At 50.3% G+C, this 25,466-nt stretch overlaps 1 protein-coding gene across 1 annotated transcript in view; it reads left to right on the top strand.

The window, feature by feature from the left end:
* The first annotated feature begins 858 nt into the window (after positions 1 to 858).
* Positions 859 to 25,466, top strand: part of LOC132831161 (beta-1,3-N-acetylglucosaminyltransferase lunatic fringe-like) — a 59,005-nt gene continuing 34,397 nt past the window's right edge. The window contains exon 1 of the mRNA XM_060849168.1: positions 859 to 1,530. Coding sequence (XP_060705151.1) covers positions 1,177 to 1,530 — 354 coding nt within the window. The 5' untranslated portion in view covers positions 859 to 1,176. The remainder of the gene's footprint in view (positions 1,531 to 25,466) is intronic.

Raw genomic sequence — 25,466 nt, 5'->3', positions numbered from 1 at the left:
CAGCAAGCCAGGCAGCATCAGAAGGGACAGGCAGGAGGCTGGGGGAACACAGCAAGCCAGGCAGCATCAGGAGGGACAGGCAGGAGGCTGGGGGAACACAGCAAGCCAGGCAGCATCAGGAGGGACAGGCAGGAGGCTGGGAAAACACAGCAAGCCAGGCAGCATCAGGAGGGACAGGCAGGAGGCTGGAGGAACACAGCAAGGCAGGCAGCATCAGGAGGGTCAGGGAGGAGGCTGGGGGAACACAGCAAGCCAGGCAGCATCAGGAGGGACAGGCAGGAGGCTGGAGGAACACAGCAAGCCAGGCAGCATCAGGAGGGTCAGGGAGGAGGCTGGGGGAACACAGCAAGCCAGGCAGCATCAGGAGGGTCAGGGAGGAGGCTGGAGGAACACAGCAAGCCAGGCAGCATCAGGTGGGTCAGGCAGGAGGCTGGAGGAACACAGCAAGCCAGGCAGCATCAGGTGGGTCAGGCAGGAGGCTGGAGGAACACAGCAAGCCAGGCAGCATCAGGTGGGTCAGGCAGGAGGCTGGAGGAACACAGCAAGCCAGGCAGCATCAGGAGGTGGAGAAGTCAACGTTTCGGGTGTAACCCTTCTTCAGAACAGCTGAGCTTATGTTTACACAGAAGAGAGGGGTGGTAAGACAAGAAAGTGGTGGCTTTCAAAAGGTATCAAAATGCCTCTCCCCCTGCCCCTTACCCCATTCGATTGTGGGTGGGTGTCTCCCTCCATCTGACTCCATCCTCCTCCCTCAAACCTCGTTAACCATTGGCCAGCCCAGCCTGTCACCTCCCCTCCCCTGATCTGATTTCACGAAATTGACACAGGGAACCTGCTGTAGAAGTTGTGACAAGTTCAGACACGCTGAGCAGGCAGGTGGAACAGTGGGGATGTGGAAGCACAGTTAGATAGAGGCATCAGAGAGAGACAGACACAGAGAGAGTTACAGACCAGTTAGTACATCCTTATGCAGTCACGGCTGCTCAACTCTCGCTTAAAACTCAGTGGATTTTAAGAAGGGAGCGGGGTTTTAATGGAAATGTCAATGGGTCCCTTTACGACACTAGGACTCAAGAGTTCAAAACGTGGCTCGGACTGACTAGAGGATGTGACAGTGCAGTTTAAATTGGACTTTATTCTCGCACGTTTAAAAGAAAATAAGGTAGAGGAGGCAAGATGCGCCTGTGTTTGAAGAAGATTTTTCTGACCCTGTTTGGGGCCACGGTCACTTTTCTGTTGGTGGCTGTGGTGGGTTACCAGAGGCGAGAGGAGAGCAGCGGGCGCGGGCTGCAGGCAAGCCGACTCTCAGGCGCCCTGAGCGGCCGCGGTGCCGGGGAGCGGCCGCTGAGTGAGCGGGCACTCGCGGCTCACAGCGAGAAGCCCCGGGGACTCGCCCGCTCCAGGTCCGCTCACCGGGAACCTCAGGTGGAGCTGAGGGACATCTTCATCGCTATCAAAACCACACGCAAGTTCCACAAATCCAGGCTGGAACTGCTCCTGGGAACTTGGATCTCCAGAGTTTGGGAGCAGGTGGGTGGATTTGTCTAATTTCTTTTTAGGGAAATAAAAAGTTATTTGTGTTTTGCTTTTGTTGTGCTCAGCCAGCATCTGCTGCCTGACTGGGTGGAGAGGCAAACTCCTACATCCTTTTGATGCTTTTTCAGTTAGAAAATAGCAGGAGTAGGCCATTCGGCCCTTCGAGACTCAAAGTTTGGGAGAAGATTTGTAGCTCGGGTGCTCCTTGTTGTGGTTCTGTTCGCCGAGCTGGGAATTTGTGTTGCAGACGTTTCGTCCCCTGTCTAGACGACACCCTCAGTACTTGGGAGCCTCCGGTGAAGCGCTTCTGTGATCTTTCCTCTGGCAAATGCTTCACCGGAGGCTCCCAAGTACTGACGGTGTCACCTTGACAGGGGACGAAACGTCTGCAACACAAATTCCTTCGAGACTGCTGCCCCCTTCAATAGATTAGATTAGATTCCCTCGTGTGGAAACAGGCCCTTCAGCCCAACCAGTCCACACCGACCCTCCGAAGAGTAACCCACCCAGACCCATTTCCCTCTGACTAATGCACCTAACTCTATGGGCAATTTAGCATGGCCAATTCACCCAACCTGTACATCTTTGGACTGTGGGAGGAAACCGGAGCACCCGGAGGAAACCCACGCAGACACGGGGAGAATGTGCAAACTCCACACAGTCAGTCACCTGAGGCTGGAATCGAACCTGGGACCCTGGTGCTGTGAGGCAGATGGATCATGCCTGATCTTCCATTCTCCCCTCCAAACCTTTTGACCTTTAAAATCTGTGCAACATCGTGGTTGATCTTCTAACTCAACGGAATATTCTTTCTCCCCACACCGTTTGATGCTCTTAATCTGAATCTCAGTGCCATGCCTCTATCTCAATGCCACATATAAACTCTGCTTTTTCTCTACCCTCTGACAACCGTAAACTCTAAGTAGAGTCATAGAGATGTACAACACAGAAACAGACCCTTCGGTCCAACCTGTCCATGCTGACCAGATATCCCAACCCAATCTAATCCCACCTGCCAGCACCCGGCCCATATCTCTCCAAACCCTTCCTATTCATATATCCATCCAAATGCCTTTTAAATGTTGCAATCATTTTAGCCTCCATCATATTAAGGTTGATTCTCCCACTCAGTCCTATATTCTCGCTTTCTCCCTTTGACGCCCTTAAAATGTAAATATCAACTTTGATTTTTTTAACTCAGTTTTCCCCCCATACCCTTTGATGCCCTTAAAATCAAAACAATATCATGGTTGGTCCTCTATCTCAATCCTATCTTCTTGCTTTTTAATTTCCATACCCCGTTAACTTTAAAAATTTAAATAAAATCTGCTGCCTTCTCAAACACATTCAGTGCCTCACTCACTGACAATTCAGCAGGCTCACTATTCTTTGAATAAAGACATGTTTCCTCTTCTCAGTCCTGAACGGTCCTGAAATTGTCCCCAGACATGGGAAACATCCTGTCTCCATCTGGTCTGTCCGACCCCTTTAGAATTTTATACGTTTCAATCAGATTGGCTCTCGTTTTTCTAATCTCTAGTGAATACAGGCCCAGTTGAAACAATCTGTGCCCATAAGACAGTCCTTTCATCCTGAGTATCAGCCTCATGTACTTCTGCACTTACTCTAAGGCAAATATGACCTCTCTTGGGCCAGGAGACTGAAACTGCACACAATACTCCAGGACTTGTCTCACCAAGGCTCTGTATAACTGCAGCAAAACACCCTTACTTCTGAACACCTAAACACTTTCAATACTGCGTTGGCCTTAAAACAAGGGGATTTCCTATCCCCAGTAACTTTTGGCACATGTCAACTAGGGAAGGTCATTCAGCCTCCTTGAGTCTGTTCCTTTTGCTGATCTGTATCTTAACCTCCACCTCTTAGTTTTGCAATCCGTGGCATGTTTCAACCTCTGGAAATTTTGCAACCTGGCCTTCAGCAGGGGAGAGAATTGCACGGATGAATTGGGGAAGTTGGGGACTCTGCTTCCTGAAGGGAAGACAGATGATGGGAGATTGGGTGGCGATGCTCAAAATCGTGAGGAGCTCAGGCAGTGTCGAGGGGGTGGAGCTGTTCCCGTTGGTGAAGGAGCAGATTTCATGTAACTGGTCAAAGACGTAAAAGTGACGTGAGGGGGAGAAAGCATTTTGTGAAACGTAGTGAGTGGCGTGTGCTGCCGAGGAGGCAGGTTCAATGGAAACATTCAGAAGAGAATGTAATAGTTCTCTGAAAAGATAGAATGTGTAGGGTTTATGGGGCAAAGGTTTTAGGCCAGATCTCACCTTCGTTGCTCAGAACTTTTGAGTGTAGGAGTTGAGACGTTATGTTGAGGTTGCATGGGATGTTGGTGAGGCCTCTTCTGAGCTGAAAATGTGTTGCTGGAAAAACGCAGGAAGAAGGGCTTATGCCCGAACCGTCGAATCTCCTGCTCCTTGGATGCCGCCTGACCTCCTGCGCTTTTCCAGCAACACATTTTCAGCTCTGATCTCCAGCATCTGCAGACCTCACTTTCTTCTCGAGTCCTCTTCTGAGTAATGTATTCAGTTTTGGTCACCCTGTTATGGGATACTAATAAACTGGAGAGGGCCCTATCCATACTCTACGCATTCAATTATTCCTCTGCACCAACTGAGAAATTGCAACCACAGGGGTGGAGGGACACAACTTCCTGTGACTGATCACACACAAATTTCAAAATGGGTTTCTGGGCTGGAGAGGCACAGTTAGCGTTTCATTCAATGGCCCATTGATCTCATTCCAAGTCTGTTGGCTTCTCCAAATCATTTTGTGCTCAGCTCGCACTTTGCTGTCTTTAACTGCTGCTTCTTTTGACGTGGCCTTTGGTCATCTGCCCCAGCAGAAGGGAAGAATTGGCATTTCCATTGCACCTTGTATGACCTCAGGATGTCCCAAAGCACTTCACAGGTAATGAAGTGCTTCATAAGCCTGGTCATTACATAGTTGTTACAATTGCTGAAAATGTGTTGCTGGTTAAAGCACAGCAGGTTGGGCAGCATCCAAGGAACGGGAAATTCGACGTTTCGGGCCAGAGCCCTTCATCAGGAATCTCTGGCCCGAAACGTCGAATTTCCTGTTCCTTGGATGCTGCCCAACCTGCTGTGCTTTAACCAGCAACATGTTTTCAGCTCCGATCTCCAGCATCTGCAGACCTCACTTTTTACTCACAGTTGTTACAATTCCAATGAAGGCCAGGAACTTTGGAAAGAGAAGAATTTCTGATTGACTGAACAAGATCGCATGTTTTAAGATGTTTACTATAACAAGCAAGCTGGGAGCAAGTGCACTAAACACTGTGTTCAAAGTTAAAAATCGTACAACACCAAATTATAATTGAGCAGATTTAATTGGAAGCACTCGCTTTTGGAGCACTGCTCTTTCATCAGGTGTAGGATTGTTGTGTGATTTTTAACTTTGTACACCCCAGTCCAACACCGGTGTCTCCAAGTCATGACTATTAGTGTTGGCAGCAATTTCTTTGAACTGATCGGGCTTTTCCCATTTTACTTCTCAATCAGCTGAAAATCCCACTTCACCATGTAGGCCCGCTTAAAAAGGTAGGCTTTGAGGGGAATCTGAATGGATGTGGGAGAGACGTGCAGCGTTCTGGGTCTGTGCAATTCAAGGTACTGCCATCCAAAGTTGAAACAATGAAAGTAAGGGATCTCGGAGGCTAGAATTGGAGGAAGTTGGGTCCAGACCCAATGATAACAGAAGACTTGAGAATGGCATGACCTGAGCTGTAACTGTTTGACATTCTCTCGCATGTGTTTGACTTTAAAATGCATTCAGAGGGACAAGCGTTGTAGAGCAGAGAGGGTGAGTAATGGATGCAATGAGTCGTGCATTAAAATGGAAAATGTTGGGTTGCTCTTATCAAACATTTTGCATGAGAAAAGATTAGTATCTTAAGCATGAAGAGCTTCACTTCTATGCACCCTGTTCATTGTGTGCTCATTATATCCTGTTACTGGTAACGATAGCAGCTGCATTATCTTATCCATTTCACACAATCGTGTAGTTGATGTGAATCAAAAGTTGCTTTTATCCTGTTGTACTTCCTGCATTCTAAACACCCCTGCCACCCCTCAGTATGGCATCCAGTTGCAATAATGCCAAGACTCTTGGTTCCACCATCCCAGCCAACAATCCAGTGTTAGAGACAAAAAAAAATCTTGTAGATGCTGGAATCCAAGGTAGACCAGCAGCTGGCTGGAAGCACACAGCAGGACAGCCTCCTGCCTGTCCCTCCTGATGCTGCCTGGCTTGCTGTGTTCCTCCACTCTCCTGCCTGTCCCTCCTGATGCTGCCTGGCTTGCTGTGTTCGTCCAGCCTCCTGCCTGTCCCTCCCGCTGCTGCCTGGCTTGCTGTGTTCCTCCACCCTCCTGCCTGTCCCTCCTGATGCTGCCTGGCTTGCTGTGTTCCTCCAGCCTCCTCCCCGACCCTCCTGATGCTGCCTGGCTTGCTGTGTTCTCCCAGCCTCCTGCCTGTCCCTCCTGATGCTGCCTGGCTTGCTGTGTTCCTCCAGCCTCCTGCCTGTCCCTCCCACTGCTGCCTGGCTTGCTGTGTTCCTCCACCCTCCTGCCTGTCCCTCCTGATGCTGCCTGCCTTGCTGTGTTCCTCCAGCCTCCTGCCTGTCCCTCCTGATGCTGCCTGCCTTGCTGTGTTCCTCCAGCCTCCTGCCTGTCCCTCCCGCTGCTGCCTGGCTTGCTGTGTTCTCCCAGCCTTCTGTCTGTCCCTCCTGATGCTGCCTGCCTTGCTGTGTTCTCCCAGCCTTCTGTCTGTCCCTCCTGATGCTGCCTGGCTTGCTGTGTTCTCCCAGCCTCCTGCCTGTCCCTCCAGATGCTGCCTGGCTTGCTGTGTTCCTCCACCCTCCTGCCTGTCCCTCCTGATGCTGCCTGGCTTGCTGTGTTCCCCCAGCCTCCTGCCTGTCGACCTAGCAATCCCGTGTGGCAGCCGTAGTTTAGTTTTAGACCTTGACTCTCTGAAGGTTGTCGGATCAATGACTCTGTGATCTGATTTTGTGTTTGTTTGTGCCTTTGGTGTTAGAACTTGCCAGTGCGGAGTTTTCTCAACAGTACCTTCCCATGAGAAGGTGAACACCATCCCAAGAGGCAACAGCTCAAATGGACTGTTTGCTTTATCTCTGGTTCTGGTGCAGGGGGGAGGCAGCAGTGCTTCTAGATTAACCTGTTGGACTATAACCTGGTGTTGTGTGATTTTTAACTTTGTCCACCCCAATCCAACATTGGCACCTCCAAATCATGACTTCAAGTAGACAGTCGGTTGTCTTGGAGCGAGTCCTGTGTGAGTCTTTCCTCCCAAAGGTTGACTTCTCTTTTCTTTTCTTAGACTGCGAACTTTTGATCTCACTTGTCATCCACAGTCAGGATGTCCCCCCTGTTATGGGTCAGAGACTGGATCCCTGTCTCAATAGCAAAGCCAGCTGGCCAGCTACGACCCAATGGGTTTGGCTGGGGGGGTGCTAGTCTGCTCACCAATTGGGGGGAGGGGGAAGGCGTCCCCAGGGGGTGCACTGTGAGCACGCACCATGCAGCACTGAGAGAGGCCGTACCCCATTTGCTGGCTGCTACCATTCATGTTCCACAGCCGCATCCCACCAGCTCTTCACGCCTGCCCTACCAGTAAATCCTTTCTCCCTCTTCAGTCAGCAGGGATTTATTAAGGCAAGGTCATGTCTGACACACATAAGAATCTTATGTGGACTTCACAAGGAGAGTTGATGTGTAAATGCATTCCATGTGTCGACTTTGATTTTAGCTGGGGATTTGACCAGGCTCCAAAACAGTACTCTGGCTCAGAAATAACAGCCCGTGAGATCCAAGGGAGACAGGCAGGAGGCTGCAGGAACACAGCAAGCCAGGCAGCATCAGGAGGGACAGGCAGGAGGCTGCAGGAACACCGCAAGCCAGGCAGCATCAGGAGGGACAGGCAGGAGGCTGCAGGAACACCGCAAGCCAGGCAGCATCAGGAGGGACAGGCAGGAGGCTGCAGGAACACAGCAAGCCAGGCAGCATCAGGAGGGACAGGCAGGAGGCTGCAGGAACACCGTAAGCCAGGCAGCATCAGGAGGGACAGGCAGGAGGCTGCAGGAACACAGCAAGGCAGGCAGCATCAGGAGGGACAGGCAGGAGGCTGGGAGAACACAGCAAACCAGGCAGGAGGCTGGGAGAACACAGCAAGCCAGGCAGCATCAGGAGGGACAGGCAGGAGGCTGGAGGAACACAGCAAGCCAGGCAGCATCAGGAGGAACAGGCAGGAGGCTGGGAGAACACAGCAAGCCAGGCAGCATCAGGAGGGACAGGCAGGAGGCTGGAGGAACACAGCAAGCCAGGCAGCATCAGGAGGGACAGGCAGGAGGTAGGAGGAACACTGCAAGCCAGGCAGCATTAGGAGGGACAGGCAGGAGGTAGGAGGAACACAGCAAGCCAGGCAGCATCAGGAGGTGGAGAAGTCAACGTTTTGGGTGGAACCCTTCTTAAGGACTGGGGGAGGGGGGGTGAGGGGAGCTGCAGATAAATGGAGGGGGGGGTGGGTAAGGGCTTTGGGTGGGGAGAGAGTGGAGTGTTGATGTAGTGATAGATCCAAGGGAGAGCAACAAGTTGAATCTAAAATGGACTCAATTACAGGAGCATAAGAGCAATGGTTGATGGGTATTTGTGTAACTGGAAGGCCTTTTCCCATTTGCCTATCTGGACCTCTGTACCAGGATGCTCGCTTTTTCTGGTGGATTTATCAATGAATGAGATGTAAACGTCAGGATGATGTAACCATTGGCTGTGTGGGTGAGAATGAGGAAGCAACCTGGGCACTGCTGGAAGAAATGGTGGATTGATGAAATGAGCGTAAAAGTGGCAAATGGAATTTAATCCTGAGAAGTGTGAGGTGATGTGTTGATGTTCCAATGAGGCCATGGAGATGGACAGAATAATGGAGCTGATTTGGCCATACATGTCCCCGAATCCTTGATGGCAGCAGCACGGAGGAGATAATATGTAGAAAGCACAGTCTATCAGAGCAGGAGAAGGCCATTTGGCCCTTTGAGCCTGCAGCAGTATTCATGGCGGATCATCCAACTCTGTCCCCTGTTCTCACCTTGTCCCCTGTACCTTTAACCTTCCAACTCTAAAGGATAACCTTTTCACACAGAGGGTGGTATGTGTATGGAATGTGCTGCCAGAGGAAGTGGTGGAGGCTGGTACAATTACAACATTTGAAAGGTATTAGGACGTGTATATGAATAGGAAGGGTTTGGAGAGATATGGGCCAATGGGACTAGACCTATTTAGGATATCTGGTCGGCATGGACGAGTTGGACCGAAGGGTCTGTTTCTGTGCTCTGTATCTCTATGACTCTATGTGACTCCTTGAAAACGATCAATATTTTGACTTCAGCTGCTTTTATATGGCAGAGAATTCTCCGGGCTCATCATTCTCTTGTAGTTTCTGCCTAACGGAAGACAGTTGAAAACACAGACCAACAGATTCAAGGACAGCTTCTTCCCCGCTATTGTCAGAGTTATGAACAGACCTCTCATACATTACAGTTGATCTTTCTCTGCACCTTCTCTGTCGCTGTAACACTACATTCTGCATTCTGTTCCATCACCCTGATGTACTCCTGTAAGGTAGAATTTGTCCGGATAGCACGCAGAATGGTTCTTTTCACAGTATCTCAGTATATGTGACAATAATAAGTCAAATCAAACTAATATCTTTGGGTGAAAATGTTAAACCTCATCACAAACTAACTGCTCAAACTGGTATCTTCAGGCTGTGTTCCCTGGTCATGGGAAACCTTGACCGTTGCCAGTCCTGTTTGAATGTTATAGGTTTCTATCAGATCTCGCCCGCACCATTGATCTAAACTCTAATAAATATAGACCTACCTGTCCATACATCAATCTTGAATCGGTCTGTAAATCTCCATTGCACTCCCTCAGTAGCTAGAACGTCCTCCTTCAGGGACAGCACAGTGACTCAGTGGTTAGCACTGCTGCCTCACAGCGCCAGGGTCCCAGGTCTGCTTCTGGCGACTGTCTGAGTGGAGTTTGCACATTCTCCCTGTGTCTGCGTGAGTTTCCTCTGGGTGCTCCAGTTTCCTCCCACGCTCCAAAAATGTGCAGGTCAGGGTGGATTGACCATGCTAAATTGCCTGTGGTGTTAGCTGCGTTAGTCAGAGGGAAATGGGTCTGGCCGGGTTAGTCTTCAGAGGGTCAGTGTGGACTTATTGGGCCAAAGGGCCTGTTTCCACACTGTAGGGGAATCTAATAAGGAGACCAAGACTGCACACAGCAGGGTGTGGTCTCATCAAGGCCCGGTATAACTACAGCAGGACATCCTTGCTCCCTGTACTCTAACCTCTCACTATGAAGGCTAACATACCACTGACCATCTTCACTGTCTGCAAGCTTCCTTCAGTCACCATGACACCCAGGTCACCAAACCCTAACCCTTTCCAAATCAGTTGCCATTCCGAGCATGTGAGATGCTTCAGTTTGTGATCTGAGACATGGGGATGCAAGAGCTGGGAGGTTATGGCTGGAACTATGTAACGCAGTAGCTAGACCACCGCTGGAGAAATGCACACAGTCTTGAGGACGTAGATTTGGGGATTTGCCAGGACTGCAATATTTGAGCATTTTTACCTTGCTCTTGTTTTCCTTGGAGTGGAAGAGGCAATACAGAGATGTTGGTGGAGGTTGCTAAATGATTGAGCAGGATAGACAGACCGGTCTGGATAGGAAGGACTCATTTCCCTTAACAGAGAGCTCTACAACTGCAGAGAGCAAATGTGGTTAATGTAATTAGCAGGAGGGTTGGAAGGACTTTTGAGGAGGGACTTTATCTTCACCAGAGCGTCTGGAACTCAGTGAGTGAAAAGGTGGTGAAACTTTTCAATTGCATTTAAAAATCCAATATTTTGGAAATTGAGTTGTTGCGTTGTAACCGGTGAAGAGACAGCTGGACTGTGGCAGCTAGAGCAATCTCATTGGGCTGAATGGCCTCCTCTGTCCTGTGCATTTCCAAATCCAGCAACAATCCCACCCCCTCAGAAACCAAACACACCAGGCTCCAGCTTCCACCTGGGGAGTTCAGAGACTTTGCTTAGAATTTGTTTTCTCTTGTTGCTGTGGGAGCGGGGGAGGGGACGAGGAGACAGCTACGCTTTCGAGGGATGCCTGTAGTCTGAGCACCCCCTCGCCGGGCAGTCTCGCAGAGTCTGCCACTGCAGCTGTCTCTCAGCAGATCGGAAAACGGGGGGAGGGGGCCGGGTTGGGGAAGCCTAACCTCAGCAAGGCCGCAGGGAATCCCAGGGTCACTGTCCCAATGCAGGTTTTGTCAGAGACTTCAGAAGGAAGGAAGGGAGGAAAGAGACAGAAGCCACAAAAAGACCAAGGCTTGACTTTAATGCTGGCAAAACTTCCACAACGCAATAACACTCTGGCTCAGCCCAAGCTGCTCTTGGCTGGTTTCTTTCGGGGCTTGGAGTCCCTCTTCCAGACTCTGACCTCAAGAACCTCACCAGAATCTATCCTGAGGTAGTTCTTTTGTCACTCCATTTACGCGATGAGGGCATCAATGCCTAGTGCAACAGTTATTGCCCATCCCTAATTACCCAGAGGGCAGTGTAGAGTCACATGGCTGTGGGTCTGGCATCATGTGTAGGGCCAGGCTAGGTAGGGACGGCAGTTCCTTTCCGTGGAGGACATGAGTGAACCAGATGGGCTTTTTCAGCAATGGATTCGTGGTCATCATTAGACTCTTCATTCCAGATGTTTGTCAAATTCAAATCCCACCATCTGCCGCGCCAAGGCTTCGAACCCAGGCCCCCAGAATTTTCTCTGGGCCTTTGGATTAACAGATTAAGGGCGGCACGGTGGCACAGTGGTTAGCACTGCTGCCTCACAGCACCAGGGACCTGGGTTCAATTCCCGCCTCAGGCGACTGACTGTGTGGAGTTTGCACATTCTCCCCGTGTCTGCGTGGGTTTCCTCCCACAATCCAAAGATGTGCGGGTTAGGTGAATTGACCAAGCTAAATTGCCCGTAGTGTTAGGTAAGGGGTATATGTAGGGGTATGGGTGGGTTGCGCTTCGGCGGGTCGGTGTTGACTTGTTGGGCCGAAGGGCCTGTTTCCACTCTGTAAGTAATCTAATCTAATCTAGTCCAGTGGTAATACCACTTAGGGTGTCAAGTAAGGCATGCCCACTTAGGGGAACATCTTAAAACCAAAGTAACTTGGAATGTTGAGAGTGGCTTTGTGTCCGTTATTTAAGGAGGGATGTTGGGGGGGTGGGGAGGGGTCCAGAGGAGGCTCACAAGAATGATCCCGGGGATGAATATGAGGACGCTGGGCCTGTACCCATGGAGTGGAGCAGGATGAGGGCCTGGTGTCGGATTGAAACTTGTAGAATGCTGAGACCCCTGGACAGAGTGGAGTTGGAGCCACTCTTAGGAGAGAACAGGACCCAGGGGCACAGCCTCTGAGTGAAGGGGGCGACGCTTCAGAACTGCAATGAGGAGGAATTTCTTCACCGGAGGGTGGTGACTCTGTGGAATTATAGCTACAGAGGATCATGGAGGCCCAGTCATTGAGTGTCTTTAAGAGAGAGACAGATCAGTTCGTGGTTGGTAAAGGGATCAAGGAGCACGGGGAGAAGGTAGGAGGATGAGGTTGAGAAATGTATCAGCCAAGATGGCGTGCTGGAGCAGACACGATGGGCTGAATGGCCCTAAATCTCATGGTCTTATGGAGGTCTCTATTATTCCATCTAGGGTGTGTTTAAAAAGATCTCACTGCACTATTTTAAGATGATCTGTGTCATAGAATCCCTACAGCGTGCAAACAGGCCCTACAAGTCCACAACGACCCTCTAAAGAGTATCCCACCCAAACCCATTCCCCATTACTCTACATTTACACCTAATGCACACATCCCTGAACACTGTGGGGCAATTTCCCATGACCAGTCCACCCTACACGTCTTTGGACTGTGAGGGGGAACCGGAGCACCCAGATGAAACCCACATAGACACAGGGAGAATGTCTGTGTGGAGTTTGCACAGTCACCCGAGGGTGGAATTGAACCCAGGTCCCTGGCACTGTGAGGTAGCAGTGCTAACCACTGAGCTACCGTGCTGGCCACAGAATTCCTACAATGTGGAAACAGGCCCTTCGGCCCAAAAGGTCCACACTGACCCTCCAAAGAGTAACCCTCCCAGGCCTGTGCTGTATACTTTTCTGACTCTGTAAGATCAAGGGAGTTACCCTGGGAATCCCACCCAACAGTTATCTCTCAATTAACTTCAGAAAAAAGGCAATCTGGTTATTCCCACACGGTGGACCATGGGATCTTGCTGTGCGTACATTTACCCAACCTTATAGCAAGGGGTACACTTAGACCAGACAACTTAGGAGCCCATCGAGTCAGCCTGGCCCTTCACTGAGATGGTGGCTGATCAGACAATCCTTCTGGTTGGTTTTGAAGCCGCGCGGGAGGCTGAGTGGGTGGGAGTAGAATGTAGGCCGCGGCTGTGTGTTATTCTCACGTGGCTGCTCCGTGTCGGGAGAAAGGGAAAGGGTACGTGCGCAATCTCCTGACAGCCTGCTGGTAAACCACTTGTTGATGACCAGGCCTCAATAGGATGTTGCTTCCCAAGCAGGAGGAGTTGGGACAATGGAGGGAAGCAGCTGGAAGCTCCATTAGCGTGACACTCTGGGAGAGCCAGGCAGTCAGAGCATTTCACTTTTGAACTCAGGGTTGTGTGGAACAATCTTTGGTCACGAGAGGAGACCTAGAAATCATGGAGAGCCCTTCTGCTCCCCCTGACCGAAGGTGTGGTTAAAATGTCACGTTACTGGTCAACCTTGGGCCCTGTTCTCCTGTTCCTGACAGATTTGGGCCTTTTGGAGTCATTCACCTCCTGCTCAGGCCTCCCGTTAAAATGGCCGCTGATGCCGCGGTCCAGGGCCCTTGAGCTAACATTTTGTTGTCCAGTCGTGGGAAGCAGGCATTGATGGCTGGGGCAGCATTTATTAGGTGGAAGTGGGAACTGCAGATGCTAGAGATTAGAGTCAAGATTAGAGTGGTGCTGGAAAAGCACAGCAGGTCAGGCAGCATCCGAGGAGCAGGAAAACCAACATTTCGGGCAAAAGCCCTTCATCAGGAATGTTTATTGGTCATCCCTTGGGGGCCTTCAAGGTGGTGGTAGTGAGTCGCCATCTTGAATTGTTGTGTTGCAGGTGGCTCCAGAATTTTGACCCAGCAGTGAAGGCACGGACATGTGTTTCCAAGTCATGTTGGGGTGTGCGGATTGGAGGGGAACTCGCAGGGTGGCTGGTACCCGCGCATTTGCTAGAGGAAGGTGAGGACTGCAGGTGCTGGAGGTCAGAGTGGAGAGTGTGGCACTGGAAACGTACAGCAGGTCAGGCAGCATCCGAGGAGCAGAGAAGGGCTTATGCCCGAAATGTCGACTCTCCTGTTCATCGGATGCTGCCTGACCTGCTGTGCTTTTCCAGCGCCACAACTCTTCTGCCAGATGGCACCAACCTTCTGGAATGCCACACTTTGCCGGATGTGATTCTGTTTCAGGTCTATAGAAAGAACCCAGGTCCCTGACGCTGGGAGGCAGCAGTGCTAACCACTGAGCCACCGTACCACCCCTTTGTTTTTGTATAAAATCTCTACAGTTTGGGATGTCGGTTAAAATCCCCCTTCAAGATCTGCTCCTGGGTAGAGGGACAGCCAGCCCAAGGATCTTCCTCATTGAGGCCATGAGGAACCTTTTTCTTATTTTCTGTTGTGCTACCAAACCTGGTCACACTTGGTCAGATTCATTCCACCCATCAACCAACCAGGCTGCACTCTCGACCTGTGTCCAGCTATCCCTACCTCAACAACCCACACACAACCTCCCCAATCACCCCTTTATCTGCAGCTCCCCTTACACTCACCCCGCCAGTCCTGAAGAAAGGTTACACCCGAAATGTCGACTTCTCCACCTCCTGATGCTGCCTGGCTTGCTGTGTTCCTCCAGCCTCCTGCCTGTCCCTCCTGATACTGCCTGGCTTGCTGTGTTCCTCCAGCCTCCTGCCTGTCCCTCCTGATGCTGCCTGGCTTGCTGTGTTCCTCCAGCCTCCTGCCTGTCCCTCCTGATGCTGCCTGGCTTGCTGTGTTCCTCCAGCCTCCTGCCTGTCCCTCCTGATGCTGCCTGGCTTGCTGTGTTCCTCCAGCCTCTTGCCTGTCCCTCCTGATGCTGCCTGGCTTGCTGTGTTCCTCCAGCCTCCTGCCTGTCCCTCCTGATGCTGCCTGGCTTGCTGTGTTCCTCCAGCCTCCTGCCTGTGCCTCCTGATGCTGCCTGGCTTGCTGTGTTCCTCCAGCCTCCTGCCTGTCTAACTGTGGCCACACAGCTCCCTTTCTGATTTGGCAATGCTCTATGTTGAGAAAGGGGAAACAGACCTTCCACCTCGTCGCGATATTACACAGGTCGGAGGGGAGGACGATGAGAACATAATGCCTGGTTGATACATGCTGCACATCTCAAACACTCCACCCCCCCCACCCTCAACAACTCTGATCCCAAAATCAATGTTCCCACATGTTTTTTTCCTCTGGTTATATTTTATTTTTCAGTTGAAGAGTCTCACACATCTCTCACGGAAGTTTTGCCAGAAAAGCTGATGACTCATGTGTTGAGTGACCAAACCGTCCCCTCAGTGTGCGGGTGTTCCAGGATTTATCAATGTTGGCCAAATTTCTCACTTTGCCTTCAAGGATCCTTGGGGAATGGGCCTCTGACAATCACCCACCCTCGCTTCTCCCACACTTCTCTCACTTCCGTATGGTAGAAAGCCTGTTAACTTTAAATGGAGAACTAAGTGAGACCCAAAACTATGACTAGCTAGGCCCTTTCTGAGCACTGTCAAGAATCTGACATTGATGTTGGTATGAAGATTTTTCTTAACTATTTGTGGGATGAGGACATCACTGGCTCCGCCCTCCCTAATTGCCCAGAGGGCAGTTAAGAGTCAACCACATTGCAGTGGGTCAGGAGTCACATGCAGGCCCAGACCAAGTAATGATGACAGTTCCCTCCCTGAAGGACATTAGTGAACCAGGTGAGGTTTTCCCCAGTAATGGGTTCATAATATAATCCCTACAGTGTGGAAACAGGCCCTTCAGCCCAACAAGTCCACACGGACCCTCCGAAGAGTAACCCACCCAAACCCATTCCCCCACCATATTACTCTACACTTACCCCTGACTAATGCCTTACCCTATACATCTCTCAACAACTTGGATCGACTTAGCATGGCCAATTCACCTAACCTGCATGTCTTTGGATTGTGGGAGGAAACCACACAGACACGGGGAGCATGTGCAAACTCCACATAGTCGCCCGAGAGTGGAATTGAACCTGGGTCCTGGTCATTATTAAACTCTTAATTCCAATTCCACCAACTGCCTGTGGCAGGATTTGAACCTGGGTCCCGCCAGAACGTTCCTTGGGTGTCTGGATGAGCAGCCCAGTGATAATACCCACGAGGCCATCCCCTGAGGTTGCATATAGGCCAGACCTGGTCAAGATGGCAGCTTGATACAATTCTGAAAAAGGAATTATACTGGACTCGATGTCAATTTTGTTTCTCTCCCCATAGATGTTGCCAGACCTCCTGAGTTTCTCCAGCATCTCTGTGTTTAAACAGGGCAGATTTCTTTCCCACAAGAGTGCTTGATTGTCACAACAGTCATTAAAAGGTGGTGATTGAGCTAACTTTTAATTCCACAGATTTATTGAACTCAAATTTTGCAATTTGCCATGGTGGTGGTGGGATTTGAACCCACATCCCCAGCGCAATAAACTGGCCTCTGGATTCCTCCGACATGAGTGTGTTGCTGGGAAAGCACAGCAAGCCGGGCAGCATCTGAGGAGCAGGAGAATTGACATTTCGGGCATAAGCCCTTCATCAAGAATGCGGAATGAATCAGGAATCAGCCCCCTTGGGCCACAAGCCTCATTCCTGATGAAAGCTTATGCCCGAAACGTTGATTCTCCTGCTCCACGGATGCTGCCTGACCTGCTGTGCTTTCCCAGCAACACACTCTCAACTCTTACCTGCAGCATCTGTCGTCCTTACTTTGGATTCCTAACTCAGTAATCCACTGTGCCTCTGCAAGTGCCCTCCAAGTACTCGCTCACTTTGAACTGTAATTGTCACTCCATTATAGTCGCTGGGTTGAAATCCCAGCACTCCTTTCCTAACAGTACTGTGTGTGTGTCCCGCCACCCTTAAGGACTGCAGTGGCTTAGGTAGGCAGCTCACTATCGCCTTCTCCAAGTCAATTAACGACAGGCAATAAAATGTTGGCCCGGCCAATGACGCCCATATTCCCTTGAATGTATTTTACGAACAGAGAGCTGTGAGGTAATGATTTGATTGTCACATGTGAAAAGTTTCAGCTTGGGTGCAGCACTGTAGATCTGAGCGAGAAATATAATGTTATGGCTGCAGAGATGGTGTACAGAGAGCAAGATCAACATGAAGTTTGAAATTTGTGAGGTCCGTTCAGAAGTCTAATAACAGCAGGGAAGAAGCTGTTGTTGAATCTGTTGGTACGCGTGTTTAAGCTTTTGTATCTTCTGCCCGATGGAAGAGATTATAACTGGGGGGTGGGAGGGGGGCTGATGTTGGCTGCCTTCCCGGAGCAGTGGGAAGTGTAGATAGAGTCAGTGGATGGGAAGTGACTCCTATCCTCTGCTGTTATTGGCAATCCTCCCAGTTGCCTGTAATCTCCAAACAATTACTGATGGTGCTGCAGCAGCGCTGGTAGAAAATCAATCTGTTAGTTGGTTGGGTTTTAGTTTCTTTTCAGTACTTTGTTTGTATACGTGTCCAAGATTGGTACGGCAGAGCAGATGGTGACAGGGTGGGTCTGCTTTCCAGCTGGGTTGAGGGGCTTTATGTGACATTCTCTCTGAGGGAAGAGTATTTCATCCTGAGGGAAGGGAGTTTCCCATTGTCTTCATCATGGAGATGATCTTCCGAGTGGATATTGAAGGGAAGGATGAGGCTAACCAGAGGATGGGGGCTTTGTGCCTCATTCAATTATCCCCTACCCTCTCACTGTGAGCCTCTGTGGTGTCCGGTTAGCATGACTGTCTGCAGTGGGGTTTAAGCCCTTAAATATTTGAGTTTGAGGCTCAGAAAATGAAAGGAGGAGAAGCCTGGTGCTTTTCAGGACATTGCAAAGACCTTTCAAAGCCAGTGATGGACTTTGTTTTAAGCGGTCGCTTATTGGTTAGATTCCCTACAGTGTGGAAACGGGCCCTTTGGCCCACCCAGTCTACACCGACCTTCCTAGGAGTAACCCACCCAGACCCATTTCCCTCTAATTAACACATCTAGCATTATGGACATTTTAGCATGGCCAATTCACCTGACCTGCACATAGAACATGGAACATTACAGCGCAGTACGGCCCCTTCGGCCCTCGATGCTGCGCCGACCTGTCATACCATCTTTGGACTGTGGGAGGAAACCAGAGCACCTGGAGGAAACCCACGCAGACACGGGGAGAATGTGCAAACTCCACACAGACAGCCGCTCAAGGCTGGAATTGAACCTAGGCCCCTAGCGCTAACCACTGAGCCACCATGCCGCATGTAATATAGGAAACGCAGCAGCAAGCTCCCACAAACACTAAAGCATGTGTGACTAGACGCGGTGACTTTGGTTGAAGGAGAAATCGCGACCAGGACTCCGGGGGAGACGTTGCCTGCTCCCCTTCACAGGGCCGTGGGATCGTTTCCGTCTGCGTTGGAGAATAGGCCCAAGGCTTCTGTTCCACGTCTCGTGCTGGTAGGAAATGGCACCTCCAACAGGACAGCACTGTCGTGGAGGGTTGGACTATCTAGTGTGGTCACTTGTTCAAATGGGAGTGTTCTGCACTAGGGCGAAGCAATGTCTTAGAGATTAGATTCCCTACAGTGTGGAAACAGGCCCTTTGGCCTAACAAGTCCACACCGACTGTCTGAAGAGTAACTCACCCAGACTCATTCCCTTACCCTAATGCACCTATTACTATGGGCAATTTCCCATGGCCAATTCACCCTAACTTCCACAGCACCCTAACTTCTACAGCACCCAGAGGGGATCCACGCAGATGTGGGGGAGAATGTGCAAACTCAACACAGACAGTCACCCGAGGCGGGAATCGAACCAGGGTCCCTGGTGCTGTGAGGCTGCAGCGCTAACCATTGAGACACCATGCCACCTCTTGTATTCTTGGATCAAATATTGGTCGGTCTCTGGGGGTAAGCGGGTACAAAAATTCATGGGCATGCTCGTTTGCCAACGTCATCCCATCTTGGGTCATTTTACGGGAGGCGGGATCTAGATGGGAAAGGGTATATATCCTTGAAGGTGGAGAGGAATGGGGTGAGTGACCCCTTAAAGCCCAATGACCAAGCGTAACTGTAAGCTCTGAGTCCACCTGCAGGCCTATTGAGATCTGAAGGACTAGCCCTACTGCCTGGAGGTGGTCTCCTACTGACTGGCTCTCTCTAACGCCAGTCCCCCAGCTACCACCTCACTTCCTGCCAGTCCCCCAGCTACCACCTCACTTCCCTCCCCCCACCCCAAACTCCCCAACCTCTTGCCCCCACACCACCCAACCAAGCTCCCCAATGTCTTTCCTTCATCCCTCCCACCCAATCCCCAGCTTTTTCTGCACCCCTCACTCTCCAACTAACCGTACAGTTAAAGATTACTGAAAACACGGAGATGTTGTCTGAGTAGTCAAGCGAAACAAATCACTGACTGTTCGATAGTTTTCCGTGATTGGACAGCACTTGCTGAGCTTGCCTAAGTGAATCAATAGCCACACCAGCCTCCCATTTAAAATGAACCGTCGCATTTGTAACTTGATTTATTTGCATTTTGTAGCATTGGCATAGAGTCGGATACCGGGATCCATTCTCCGCAAAAGGCAGAAGAGCCTTGTATCCTTGTTGTTTCAATCACCTGGTATCTCATGGAGCCAATAGTTCCCTGACGCCCCCTCCATGGCAAAGCCTCAGCCAGTTGGAGTTAGCCCTTTACCCCTGCAGTTTAACTTGTTGTGACCATTTGAATAATGGCATTGGTGTGTTTAGTGTTCAAGAGTGTGTTGCTGGAAAAGCGCAGCAGGTCAGGCAGCATCCAAGGAGCAGGAGAATCGATGTTTTGGGCCCAAGCCCTTCATCAGGAATGAACTCGTTCCTGATGAAGGACTTATGCCCAAAACGTTGATTCTCCTGCTCCTCAGATGCTGCCTGACCTGCTGTGTTTTTCCAGCACCCCACACTGGACTCTGATCTGCAGTCCTCGCTTCCTCCATTCTTGTGTTTAGGAAGGTTTTAATTCTGTGCCACAAAGTGAGTGTAAAATGGATAATTCTTGAGCCAGGACTTGCATGTTCTTGGCTTCATCGAATAGTGCCGAAAATACGTTGCTGGAAAAGCGCAGCAGGTCAGGCAACATCCAAGGAGTAGGAGAATTGATGTTTCGGGCATGAGGCCTTCTTCAGGAATAATGGCCAACACTGAGATATCCGAACCTCATGAGACTTTTTAAAAATGTCTTTGTGGCTGTATTTTGGAACCTCGTCTGCTCTCTCTAACACAGTCCAGTGAGATTGTTAAAGAAATCTGAAAGGGGAGGGGTGAGGGGAGTGTTGGTGGAAGAGTTTACAGAGCCGGGCAGATTGATGGAGAAACCAGCGAAAGATCATTCAGGCTTGTGCGTTAACGGGTCAAAAGAGCGTGAAATGCTTTTAACAAATTGGCGAGACAAGGCAGGATTTGTTAACAGCATTTCATGCTCTGTAAAAGGCGCACCTTTTGGTGGGGGGAGGGAGGGAGGGGGAGTGGTTTGAGCTTAAGTGTGGAGAGAACTGCAGCCACACCATCTGACAGCGAGCACAATGGGTCTCTGACAGGAGACTGGCGTGTCGGCAGTCTGGCGGGGGTTTGCTGAGGGGATTCAGACAATGCTGGGTGTGTGGTGTGCTGAGGGTTGGTCGAACACCCTCAATAGCAGGGGAGGGGAAGAGGCAGCGCTGAGTGTCTGTGGCAGGCTGCCCCATTGACAGAAAACAGATGGAGTGAATCAGTGATGGCCTCCTATTCGACGTCCCATCACCACCTCCTTCTAAGCTGGATATCTGCTCGGAGACCAACCCCCTCTGCACTGACACTGACTGACCATTCTGCACCATTTACTCCTGCCTCCAAAGCATTAACACTCCTGATCCCTATGACAGTTGATACCCCACCCACCCCTCCCCCCAGTGTTTCCTCCATCTTGTCGAACCCTCAGAGTCATGGAGATGTACAGCACAGAAACAGACCCTTCGGTCCAACTCATCCATGCTGACCCAGATATCCTAACCTAATCTAATTCCATTTGCCAGCACTTGGCCCATATCCCTCTAAACCCTACCCATTCATGTACCCATCCAGATGCCTTTTAAATGTTGCAAGTTTACCAGCCTCCACCACTTCCTCTGGCAACTCATTCCATACACGTACCACCCTCTGCATGAAAAAGTTACCCCTTAGGTCCTTTTTATATCCTTCCCCTCTCACCCTAATCCTATGTCCTCTAGTTTTGGACTCCCCCACCCCAGGGAAAAGACCTTTTCTAATCACCCTATCCATGTCCTTCATGATTTTATAAACCTCTACAAGGACACAACCTTCCAGAGACTGGGGGGGTGTCGCTAAAATGTAGGACCATTCTACACCTGGTGCTGTGGGGTAGGGGTAAAGTGTGGAGGTTGAGTAGGCCGAGAAAACAAAATGGAGGACAGGCCTCACGGTCTGAATTGCTGGAACTCGACCCAGAAGGTTGGACAGTGCCAAAGCCAAAATAAAAACCTGAGGGCAGATTTTTAAATGTGTTTTTCAATAAAATGTTGGAATTAAGTGTCTAATTGATGGCCTTGAATCCATTGTTGGAAAAACCCATCTGGTTCACTAACGTCCTTTAGGGAAGGAAACTGCCATCCTTACCTGGTCTGGGCCTACATGTGACTCCAGACCCACAGCAATATGGGTGACTCCTAACTGCCCTCTGGGCAATTAGGGATGGGCAATAAATGTTGGCCTAGCCAATGATGCCCACATCCTATGATGAATAAAAGAGTATGTATTCTAATTCCCTTTGCTTCCAGCACTCTCTTGGCCAATATTTCTCTGCCCAAAAATCACTACATTAAAAATAAACTGTTCCTCACAACTCTTCCTGCTCAATTGTAAAAACAAAGTATTTAAGTGTTGTTTTTATTTTAGAACAACAGGGATTGAAAGGATTCTTAAGGAGTGATGTTTCCAAGGGAGTATTGTTGGTGACAATCACAGACTGCTGTCAAACTCCCCCCTCCCCCAGTCTCCCCTGACCATGGTGACCCTGCTTGAAGCCAGGCGTACTCTTTGAGCAGGGTACAGAGGTTTAGAAGTCACTCTGAAACAGGAAGCATGCAGGGTACAGAGTCTGTCATGGTTTCCTGTATACCACGTCAGTGCTGAACTGCTAAACCACTTCTCTTTCCAAAAGTCACTCGGGCGCTCACTTTGGTCTGCAGCCCAGGGTGCCTGATGCAGGCTGTCGACTCGAGAATGGATTGTCCTAACCTTTCCCTGGCCTGCCTATCCCATGTCCCAACCTCCGTCAGCTCATCGCTGTTCACAACCCTGGAACATGTGGCCCCACTCTCTCCAAAACCCTATTCATCCATCTCTGCTTCTTACTGATCCACTGGGCCCTGAATAAGTGACACCCTCATTTTAAAATTATTCACTTAGTGGGCGGCACGGTGGCACAGTGGTTAGCACTGCTGCCTCACAGCGCTTGAAGACCCGGGTTCAATTCCCGACTCAGGCGACTGACTGTGTGGAGTTTGCACGTTCTCCCCGTGTCAGCATGGGTTTCCTCCGGGTGCTCCGGTTTCCTCCCACAGTCACAAAGATGTGCGGGTCAGGTGAATTGGCCATGCTAAATTGCCCGTAGTGTTAGGTAAGGGGTAAATGTAGGGGTATGGGTGGGTTTCGCTTCGGCGGGTCGGTGTGGACTTGTTGGGCCGAAGGGCCTGTTTCCACACTGTAAATCTAATCTAAAAAAAAACTTCCTCATTTTCAATCCCATCCATAGTCTCATCCCTTCCCTCCTCCTAAGCTTTCCCATCATTGTAATCCTTTGGGATGTTCTGCAGTCATCTCATTCTGCCTTCGCTATTCCTGGGTGTACCTTCAGCTGACAAGGCCCTGAGCTCTGGAATTCCACTCTCCCCCACCCCCCCCCCCCCTTCCCCCATTCTCCCCAATCCCTTTTGTCTGTCTGTCTGTCTCTCCCCCTCTCTCTCTCACTCCCCCCCTCCCTCTCTCACTCCCCCTCCCCCTCTCTCTCTCTCTCTCTCTCTCTCTCTCTCCCCTCTCTCTCTCTCTCCCCTCTCTCTCTCTCTCTCTCTCTCTCCCCCCTCTCTCTCTCTCTCTCCCCCCTCTCTCTCTCTCTTCCCCCCTCTCTCCCTCTCTCCCCCCCCCCTCTCCCCCCTCTCTCTCTCCCCCTCTCTCTCTCCCCCCTCTCTCCCCCCCTCTCTCTCTCCCCCCTCCCCTCCTCTCTCTCCCCTCTCTCTCTCCCCCCTCTCTCTCCCCCTCCTCTCTCTCCCTCCCTCTCTCTCTCTCTCTCCCCCCTCTCTCTCTTCCCCCCCCTTCTCTCTCTTTTCCCCCCCTCCCTCCCACCTCTCATGTGAGATTATCCCCCAGACCCCAAAGTTGAGCATGTTACCACATGGTAGAGGTCTTGTGGTGCAGTGGGTAGTGTCCCTACCTCTGGGCCAGAGGCTCCCGGTTCATATCCCACACCAGGACTCTGGCCATGGAAGGAGCACTCCAGAGATGGTTAATGGGCCTGAGACTCCTTCCACTACTCCCCAAAAGGGGAACAAGGTGAAGATCTGTCAAGGAGGGAGTCTGGATTCTGTACCCAATCCTACCGCCCTGGCTGCTGGGCGGGGAGGTCAACTGAATAAATCGAAAATAAGAAGCTAACAGTGATGTTGGTGACTATGAAATGACAGGGGACTATCTGCCATCTGGCTGGGACTCTCCAATCAAGGCAGTGTGGTTTACCCACTGAAATGGACCAACCGGTCACTTGCACGCATCAAGAAAAGGTTTCATTGGCTGTTAAAGGGGGATGTAGCAGTGAAACCTACGTTCTGTGACTCACTAAAGAACAAGCAAATAGTTGTAAATGTAACCCTTTACATCCCAGTCGCATTCACTAAAGATAGTCGTACATCAGGGAAACAGACCCTTCGCTCCAACTGGTCCATGCTGACCATAATCCCAAACTTAACCAATCCCATCTGCCTGCTCCTGGCCTATATCCCTCCCAACCTTTCTGATTCACGTCCTTATCTGAATGTCTTTTGAACATTGTAACTGTACCCACATACACCACTTCCTCTGGAAATTAATTCCACACACGAACCACTCTGTGCGTAACAAAAAAAAAATTGCCTTTACGTGTTTTTTAAATCTCTCTCCTCTCACCTTAAAGAATATGCCCCCCTAGTCTTGACCACCTCCACCCGAGGCAAAAGACACCTGCCAATCACCTTATCTATAGCCCTCATCTATATACATGGCGCAAGTAGCCCATGTAGAAAGATAGAAAACTAAGAATAGGCATAGGCCATTCAGCCCTTCAATCCTACTCCATCATTCCATACTATCACAACCGATCATCCAACTCTGTCCCTGTTCCTGTTTTCTCTTTGATCCCTTTAACTCTAAGTGGCCATAGGAGATGGGAGGTCATGTTGCGGCTGTACAGGACATTGGTTAGATCACTTTTGGAACACTGCATTCAATTCTGGTCTCCCTGCTTATAGGAGGGATGTTGTGAAACTTGAAAGGGTTCAGGAAAGTTTTACGAGGATGTTGCCAGGGTTAAAAAAAATCACAACGTGGGTTATAGAACCACAGGTTTAATTGGAAGCACTAGCTTTTGGAGTGCTGCTCCCTCATCCAGGTTGGAGGGTTTGAGCTACAGGGAGAGGCTGAATAGTCAGAGGTTGTTTTCCCTGGAGCATCAGAGACTGACAGGTAACCTTACAATTTTATAAATCTTTGTAAGGGGCGTGGATAGGGTGAATGGACAAGGTCTTTTCCCTGGAGTGGGGGAGTCTAGAACTATAGGGTATAGGTTTAGGGCGAGAGAGGAAAGATTTAAAAGGGACCTAAGGGGCAATCCTTTCATGCAGAGGTTGGTGCGTGTATGGAACGAGCTGCCAGAGGAAGTGGTGGAGGCTGGTACAATAACAACATTGGGGCAGCACGGTGGCTCAGTGGTTAGCACTGCTGCTTCACAGCACCAGAGTCCTAGGTTCGATTCCAGCCTCTGGCGACTGTTTGTGTAGAGTTTGCACATTCTCCCCGTGTCTGCATGGGTTTCCTCCTGGTACCCTGGTTTCCTCCCACAGTCCAGATCAGGTGAATTGGCTGTGGTAAATTGCCCATAGTGTTAGGCTTCATTAGTCAGAGGGAAATGGGTCTGGGTGGGTTGCTCTTTGTCGGGTCGATGTGGACTGGTTGGGCCGAAGGGCCTGTTTCCCCACTGTAGGGAATCTAAAAGGCATCTGGATGGGTATATGAATAGGAAGGGTTTTGAGGGATACGGGACAATGGGATTAGATTAATGTAGGATATTGGTCGGCATGGATGAGTTGGACAGAATGGTCTGTTTCCTTGCTGTGTAATTCTATGACTCTGAAACTATATCTAGCTCCTTCCTCAAAATGTTTGATATCTTCACCTTAACTGTTTTCTGTGGCAGAGAATT

Source organism: Hemiscyllium ocellatum, chromosome 33, assembly GCF_020745735.1.
Source record: "Hemiscyllium ocellatum isolate sHemOce1 chromosome 33, sHemOce1.pat.X.cur, whole genome shotgun sequence".
Classification (NCBI taxonomy): domain Eukaryota; kingdom Metazoa; phylum Chordata; class Chondrichthyes; order Orectolobiformes; family Hemiscylliidae; genus Hemiscyllium; species Hemiscyllium ocellatum.
This window is presented reverse-complemented; position numbering and strand designations above follow the sequence as displayed.